Source organism: Panicum virgatum, chromosome 5K (assembly GCF_016808335.1).
Source record: "Panicum virgatum strain AP13 chromosome 5K, P.virgatum_v5, whole genome shotgun sequence".
Taxonomy (NCBI): domain Eukaryota; kingdom Viridiplantae; phylum Streptophyta; class Magnoliopsida; order Poales; family Poaceae; genus Panicum; species Panicum virgatum.
The window spans coordinates 53,197,592-53,206,713 of NC_053140.1; the positions used below are offsets into that span (position 1 = coordinate 53,197,592).

The 9,122-nt window shown below is 49.6% G+C and overlaps 1 protein-coding gene across 1 annotated transcript; it reads right to left on the reverse strand.

Annotated features, from left to right (window-relative positions):
* Positions 1–7,515: 7,515 nt before the first annotated feature.
* LOC120708510 lies at positions 7,516–8,715 on the reverse strand. The gene is made up of 2 exons (XM_039993799.1): positions 8,444–8,715; positions 7,516–8,368 (listed from the first exon to the last, which is right to left on the reverse strand). The coding sequence occupies exons 1-2, from the start codon at positions 8,481–8,483 to the stop codon at positions 7,617–7,619; spliced, it is 792 nt and encodes a 263-aa protein (XP_039849733.1). The 5' UTR covers positions 8,484–8,715; the 3' UTR covers positions 7,516–7,616.
* Positions 8,716–9,122: the final 407 nt, after the last annotated feature.

Genomic DNA, 9,122 nt, shown 5'->3' on the forward strand with positions numbered 1-9,122 from the left:
GATTGACTTCGGGCAGGAAGAGAGTCAGCCGGGCCGGCTTCTTCCTCCTCCTCCTCCTCCGATCCTCATGTCTTTGGCAACAGAGCAGCAGCAGCATCGTGCCCAACCGCCATTCGGTCTCCCGGACGGGCCGCACGAGGTCGCCCGGGCACCAACCCACCACGGCACGGGCGCCCGCCGTGACTGGCGCGCCCGTACGAGCCCGACGTTTCCGCACGCCCAAAGCCGTGGCCGGCGCACGCTCGATTCCTAGATAGATTTCCGTTTTCACGGGCGGGCATGGCATGGCGTGGTGCGCCGTGACCCGACGCAAATGCATCCGGTACAGTGGCGCGGCACCACCGGCAACGCATTGCCGTGGACGGCACGGGCGGCGGAAAGCCGTGCCCTCTCGGACGAGCAGCGGCTGCATGCCGGCAGGGTCGGCGAGCCAGCGGCGCCGACGACTCGATCCGATCGACCGGCAGCAGAAGGAACACCGCACTAACGCCGCCGGCTCTCTGCCTGTGTTTGGCCGGCCGGGCGGTGCCCTGACGCCGCGGCCGTTGCTTTCCTTCCCCCAGCTCGCGCATTACGGCCTGTCGCCCCCCCTACCTCTAACCTCCTCCCCGAGAGCTAGTGCGCGCGCTAGCACCCTGCACCCCTCTTGCTAATTCCCGTCCCCTCCTCTCCACAATTCCATGGCTTTTCGCTTTACACACACGGCCCGGTGGAGTGGAGTGACCTGAGTTCAGACGGCCTTTCCTTTGCTTGTACTCATGCACGCCCCTTTTCCCTCACGCGCAAGCACGCACGCACGCGATAGTAGGAGAAAAAGGGTCTGCCATTTCTCCGTCGACCACTAACCCGTGCTATCCTTTATAACGAGCTTTGTTCTCCTACTAAGGCTTTCTCCAACCATTCCCCCCATCCAACTCCCCCCAAACGTATTATTTACTATATTTTACTACCTCCCTCCAAAAGATTCCTCCCCCTATAACTTCTTCTCTCCAACCATTCCCCTCATATCTATTCCCCCTATATACTATCACTCATTAACTAACTATTTATTTAACGTTTTTGAATTTAAAAAAAATCATACAATATTTGTACTGTCATAATACACATTATCATCGTGTTACGGGGCTCAAACGAGATTAATATCGCGAAGAAACGGTGTGATTAGAGATATAGGGGGAATTGAAATTCACCCTATATATGGGGGGAGTTTCAACTCCCCCTATATATAGGGGGAGCTGTGGGGGGAGCCGTTGGAGGGCTCGCTCCCCCCCCCCCCCAGCCCCCCCTACGTAGGGTGGGGGGAGGGATACCGGGTGCCGTTGGAGAACGCCTAACTAATCTTTCCGGCCCGGCCGGCGGGACTCTTCGCCGTCCAGGAGCGTAAAAGCGCAGCACGCCCCGCCGGCTCTCCCGTCCTGTCCATACGATCTTCCCTAGCTCGTCGCCTTTTACATGTAAAAAAAGGGTAAAAGTTCTAGGCTAGGGCTGCGGCTACATGCGTTCGTGCGCGCGGGGATGATGCCAAGATGGAGCGGGCATGCAATGCAAGCAAAGCGACAAACCGGTGGTCACCGCGTGCCGCTGCTCGATCCCGGTTGAACGGAGCGATCGGTAGTCGCCGCCGCTGTAAAAAGCTGTGGCGTCCACGCATCCGAATGAAAGCGTGCCAGGTCGTACGCGGCCGCCGCCATCTTCCTTGTTCCTTGATCGCTATATGAGCCAACCTGCCCGTGCCGTGCCGTCCCTTTCCGGCGTCGTGCCGCGCGAGTGCGACGGGCGATGCCGCGCGTGCTCCGCCTCCGCTTGGCGTTTCCCCCGTAGGCCAAACCAGTGGAGCTCCGGAGTGAGAGTGAGCGAGGTGTATATCAAACGACCGGGAGAAGGCCCCCGCGGTTGCAGCCTCGAGTGGTCGTCACGACCTGCGTCACGCCGTCGTCGGCGTGTCGGGCGTGGCTTCGCACCGCCAGGCGATCGACGGGGACAGACACAGACGCGACGCGATCCCGGGGTTTGGCCCATGCATGTGAGGCGACCGATGGCAGACGCAGAGCTGTGGGGACACCGCGGCGCGCCGATGCCCAGCCGACGCGGCGCTGTTGCCGCTCGGCGCGCGCCCCGGGTGGCCGCCGGGTCTCTCCCTGCCCGTGGACAGGTCTTCTCTCGGTCGCCAACTCGAGCATCACCGCGCTCTCTGCTCCGCACGACGCATTGGTAGCCAAAACAGAATCGGGTTTCTCCAGGTGACGTCTTGGGTTTATCCGGCGGAGAAATTAATAAGTTCGGCGAAAGGGATCGCCGCGATGGCCCTCGAGTAAAATTTGAAAATGAGGTTTCTACATCAGGGGCGATGTGATCGTGTGAGGCTCGGGAAGAGACCAACGCGCCCCCTGCTCGTTCGCGGGCGGGCCGGGGGGGGGGGGGGGGGGGGGGGTTGTCAAATCGGTGCGAATCTCCATTTGTCCTCTTCTCCTCCACTGAGGCGATAATTGACACAGCAAGGTGATTCGATCCGTCACGAGTCGGAAATTTGTGGAGACACTTATTTGCTGCCGTGTCCATGTGATGGCTCGTGTGTACACATTTCTACATCCTTCCCGTCATTCCGAATGTGAGGACGATTGCGTGCGTGGTTAAAACTGAGACCGACAGATGTGGTACAATTAGTTTAATATAGATGTTAGAATCCAGTTAAGTTACAGTACAATATTAGTTCACTTCGTAATCTTACTGCAGCATAACTAATACATATAATACACTCTCTCTATCTACAAATATACTATGCCTCTTTAGAACTACCTGATGTTAACCGTCAGTGTGCCAAGAATCAATGTCATAATTTTCATAAAAACTAGCTTATCAACCCGTGCCCCCGCACCGGCTAATTAGAATTAATATAAAAAAAACAAAACTTATAACTAATAGTTATAATTATCTATTAAATATTCGAACACATACTCTAAAATATATATTTATCATTCTAGTTGCAATAGATTCATTTTGCATCACACCTCCACGTGTGTTTGATATATATTTAATTAAATTATTTGTTTGTGAATTTGTATTCTTATCTCTTCCATCATACATGAATATATGGTGACACATATCATGGGTAGTATTTTATATAAATAATAATATAAATAATGCATTAATAATGATAAAAATAATAATTTAGAATATTATTTTGGTGCACTTTAATATTTTTATTATAGTTATATATTTAGATTCAGATTTATAGGGTTAATTTAATTTTTAATAATGACAAAATTGGATAATTTATATAAAATTTAGGGGTTATGTGCATTATTTTATAATGGTGTAAGTGGATAATTTACACAAAGATTAGGGGTTACTTTAGATTTTTTTTATAAGGTAGAGGTAAGTAATTTAAATACATATTTAGGGGTTACTTTAATCTATTTTTCATAATGGTGAATGTGGGTAATTTATTAGAAATGATAGCAGATCCAATGACTATTATGATTAGAGTTGTCGGATTGATGACCGAATATTTTTAATTTTTAAGAGAACTTCTAGAATTTCTCTATTTTTTAAGTATCCACTTAGAATTCTAGATAATGTGAGACTTCAAGAGGAGACTCCAATTAATAATAGTAAGATAGCTAGCTGGAATGTTGCTTTCTAGGCTGTGTCAGTACAGGAGAGTCGAGACACAATGTGTGTGTGCGCGCGCGTGATAAAATGGAAGAATAGTGCGTATAAAAAATAAGGACCTATAGCTAGTAATCAAAATCGTTTACCTTAGGCAATGGGCATCATGGACGAACACTCGAATATAAGCAGGCACATACAGTACATGCCAGGAGGGGAACCATATATATGAACTATTCATCGAACAATTTTGAACGTTCAACAGACAGATACGGACGCTCATTTGCTCCGGTAGGGACGCAGCGCAAGTAATGCTAGCACCTTATGATTGGGCGACGTGGACGAGCGTCCCTTTACCTACATCAGCTAGCTTCTCACCTGACGCGTCCCCGAAGAAATGCCATGCAGAGCGGCAGAAGACCCGGAGTCCCGGAGATATACACCTCCCCTGCTGACGCCATGCTTCCAGCAGCAGCATCACCGAACAACGGATCCACCACTCCGACCACCACCAGTGACACGGCGAGCGGCGAGCAATCATGGCGTCCACGAACCACGACGACGACGCGTCCAACTAACCGCACCGCGATCGCCGGCAAATCTGCGTCTACGAATGGACAGGGAAGGGCGCGCACTTTCACTCGCTCCGATCCGTCGTCGTCCCCCCGGGGCCGGGCCACTTCTGCCCGCCGGCACCCTCTCAAGCCTCGTCGCAGGACGGACGGACACACGTCGTCGGAGATGGCCGGGCGGGCTGGCTTGGCTTTTGGCGCGCGCGCATTTGCCGTTGCCCCGCTCTGCTAGCTCTCTCAACAACCACCGCCACCATTACGGCCTCCACCAACACCGGCACCCCCATCCACCACACTAACTCCCCTGCCTGCTGCGCCCAGCAGAGCAGCCGTGTATATACTGTAGCGGTGGAGCAGCAGCAGCCGGCCAAGGGCACGGCTGGAGGGCAACATCAGGAATCAGGGTGCTTATTTTGGGCCCCGTACGGATGTTCCTCATCAGACCCATCCACCGTAACGTGTCAGGAAAACAAAAACATGGGCCCTGTTTGTTTCTCCCTAGTACTACTAGCACACGATTCCCGAAAAAAAGAATCTTCAATGCATGGAGTACTAAATGAAGTTTATTTGCAAAAAATTTTTACGGATGGGTGTAACTTTTCACGACGAATCTAATGATAGTAATCAATTGATGATTGATTACAGTAATGCTACAGTAACCATCCTCGAATCGTACGGTCAAAGACCTCATTAGGTTCGTCTCGCGAAGTAGAGCAAGTTTGTGGAGTTAGTTTTATAAATTGAATTTATTTAGTATCCCTAATTATTGGTCAAAATTTTTGTGCTACTAGTACTACTGAAAACCAAACAGGGCCATGGCCATGATGATGCACTGTTGAACTAGTTTATATATAGAAATATATATCTAAAAAACTTCTGTTGAGAACAATGTACTGTGTGGCATGCAGCTGACGGGGATCGAGCTCGTGACGGCTTCAGGCCCCTGTGAGACCCAGGCTGAAGCGCGAGTGATCGGACGTGCCATCATCGCCGACGTCCACGGGAAGGGAGCACCGATCTGGCCAACCATAAATGAGAGTCAGCAGCTCACCAGAAAGATTGGAGACTGCTAGCCGGCTATTAGAGCAGGTATTATAAGGGATCGAGAACCGGTTGGGATCCGACGTGGAGATGAGAGAGCGATAACGGGCGGATGCTGAATCGCCCGCTACAGCCGGCGGCAAGCGCTTCCGCTCTCACTGCAACACATTCAATGCAGGCGCTACGACCTGATGATGGCGTGCTCCCGGCCCGCTATAAAACTTCTCTTAGTCTATCTCCAACCATTCCCCCATCAAACTCCCCCCAAACGTACTATTTACTATATTTTACTATCTCCCTCCAAAAGATTTCTCCCCCTATAACTCCTTTTCTCCAACTATTCCCCCATATCTATTCCTCCTATATACTATCACTCATTAACTAACTATTTATTTAACGTTTTTGAATTTAAAAAAATCATACAGTATTTGTACTATCATAATACGCATTATCATCATGTTACGGGGCTCAAACGGAATTAATATCGCGAAAAAACGATGTAATTAGAGATATAGGAGGAATTGGAACTCACTCTATATGTAGAGAGAGTTTTAACTCCTCTCGTATATAGGGGGAGCTATAGGGGAATTGTTGGATTGGATTTCCCCCATAACTCTCCCGATATGAGGTGGGGGAGGGATAGGGGGCACCGTTGGAGCCGGCCTTAGCGCAGCGCGAGCGGCGAGCCCATGCCCATGCCCGGCCGGGGGCTAAGGTTGAAGACTTGATGGCTCCGCGCGCTTTCGGCGAATAAATAGAGCCATTGCAGCTGCGCATCCATCACCCGAGTACTTGCCCGGCTGCCTGCGCATCCATCATCAGCTGTAGTGGCGCCATCGCGCAGCATGTGAGAGGACCACGGGACACACACTACTGATGCGGCGTCGCCCGCTGGATGGATGGATGGATCGACCAACCACTCCGCTCGATCCTTTAATGCCTGCATCCAATCCATCACATGCATGTTTTCAGAATTCGGACGATCCTCCCTGCCTGCATGCTCGCAAAAAATGGCAATTTATCGTTCTCTTCATGTTTTGTTTTTCTGAGTACTGTTGCAGTACCTACTGTACTTATCATGGCTCTGGAGATTTTCAGAGCTGTTTCTGTCGGAAAAGGAGTGATGGCCTGATGGGTAAATGAGCTGCCCGAACTGGGCGACCACGTGGCTGTGTTTAGTTTCAAAATTTCTCTTCAAATTTTACTATTCATCTATCACATCAAATCTTTTGTCTTATGTATGGAGCATTAAATATATATAAATAAAAAACTAATTGCATAGTTTTGATGTACACGACGAGACGAATCTTTTGAGCCTAGTTAGGTCATAGTAGAACAACAATTACCGCAAACAAACGAAAAATGCTACAGTGTTCGATGTGATATTTTTACCACTATTTTTACGGATACACAGCCGTGGTCACGGGAGACGCGACAGGTGGAGGCAACAATGCATTCCGGCACATCAAGAATGGTCGCCGGAGGTGGACAGAGTCTTGAACAACGGTTCTCCGGCCGCCGGATCTCTCTCACGGGCCACCGCCGCGCGTAACTTTATTTCACCGTCCGATGTTGTCTAGTACGAGCAGTAACTTTCACCAGCGTAAAACCAATCCAAGCTAGCTGACCGAACGGGAGTGTAGTACAAGCAGAAGCAGGGTTAACGTTACCAACCGGTCCGGCCAAACCGGCGCGGTTCGGTTCTGGTATATCGGTCCGATTTGATCGAAAACCGGTCCAAATCAGTTGAATTCAAATTTGAATTGAAAAGCCGTAGTGCAACCGGTTCGGACCGGTTTACCGGCCGGTTTGGCCGGTATAACGGTAGTTTAATGATATTTTCCGACGGTTAAAAGTGGTTCCCCGGTGTGAAATAAAAGAAAATTTCGGCATGAGCTATGCACATATTAATGTAAATGATCACACCAAAACAAGAATTTATAATTATGCATACAAATACCGAGTCATACACTTGTACACATCAAATAAGAGTTCAACGTAGGAATGGGAAGACTCCCATTTGGAACGCGATTTGATATTCGGCGGTGGACATCAAAGCGATACCTCGCACTCTAAGCAGCTCAGCCTTGTATTGTTGCCAAGTTTGGCCCGTCCACACCGATGTTGTCTGCCATTCCTGAACTAACATAGTGTAAAAATGGGGGCCTTTCTATTCGTACACTCATCTCGTCGGTGGCTGCATGCTGATGTCAAGAATGGGGTAGTGAAAAGAGTGCCTGGAATCGATGTAGGAGGAAGAAGAGTACTGTGGAGTGTCGTAGTCCGTCGGTCCACCTGTTCCCCTCTGCGATTGCGGTGCTCCATGGTCGGTGTCCTGAGTAGCATGTGTGAACCGAGTCTCCCCTGCAATCAACCATATATCATAATTAGTAGTCAATACTCATAGTCAGTAATATGTGTGTATTTGTATGTGCAATGTATACCTGTGAAACGAACACCACTACCACCACCACCACCAGCATCAACACCGTCACTATCATCACTATCATCGGCCGAGGTGCTATCTTTGGACTTCTGATATGGAGGACTACGCTCACCTTCGCCATCATCAGTCTCGGTGCCGCTGCTTACTGGTTTTGATGTTCCTTTGCTTTTTTGACGCTTCGGGTCACCCTTTGTAGGCCCCTTCTGCAACTTCCTCTTCTCTAGGTGAGTGTCATCCACATTTTTACGTGCCCAAACGCTGATGGAATCATCCCCCGTAGCCTCACGTAAATCTGGCACGTTTATTTGATCTCTGACAAGATGGGACGAGAGAGGGATGTCGCCGTCATCATCATCCTCGTCCGGAACTGGAGCCCGGATAGATCTACCATATTCCATCCATTCTCGCACCAGATTATTCTCATCATAGAAAGAAACATAGGCCAGCTGGTCAATGAAATCACCTTCTTCACGCATCGGTGGGCCGGAGACCTCCTTAAGTCGGAGACGAAGGTTGTAGTTGACATAGACAAGCTTGTTAAGTTTCTTGTGCGACAACCGATTGTGAACCTTTGTATACAGCAATGCAAAAGTACTCCAGTTCCGCTCGCATCCACTGGACGAACAACATTGCGAAACAAGCCTCATGTCAAGGTACTGCAGCTTTGGAGTGCTTGATCCGAACATCATCCACCAGGACACTGCATGTGCAACCGAATATGTAAGCAATATATTCGAATAGAGAAAACAACAATGTCCTACGGAGTAATTCTTACATGAGGATGTCTTTGGGTCCATCGCCATCCGCATTGCCATTTCACTGCCATACTCGCCAACCTTCTGCTGAAACACGTCAAACTCCTACAATGCCTGCACGGCGCTCTGGAGATCCGTCATGCGCTGAAATGTATCTTTGAGTCCACGAAATATTTGTTGAGTTGGATCCATCGTATATGCATACCTCGGATTTAGAACAGGAGCTGCAAAATATAAATCACTTTAAATAAGTATAAGGTCAATATAGCTTAAAAATAGAAGACTCGTGTGTGCTTACCTTCTTTCCCGGTCGCACCGGATTACCGACGCTACCGGCCGGCTAGCCGCCTCTGCGCGCCGGTCTGCGACCAGATCCGAGGCCGGACTGGCTTATCGAATTAACCGGCCGGCTAGCCGGGTTCGGCGGGCGGCTTCCCGGCTGCAGGCGCCGGTTGCCTCCTGGGGGCGGCGGACAGGGAGCGGGTTGGGGGCGGTAGGGTTCGGGGGGTCGCGCGACCCCCCCCCCCCAACCTCAATCCTTATCAAACTCGCCAGAGCGCCGTGGGTTTTAATGGGCTGTCGATTTTTTTCTTTTTCTTTTTTGATTTAACTTTAAAATTCCGCAAAACTATACTAAATGAACGAATTTTTGAGAAAATTTGACACTATTAGATTCTTCGCACCTTGAAGTATTTTTAG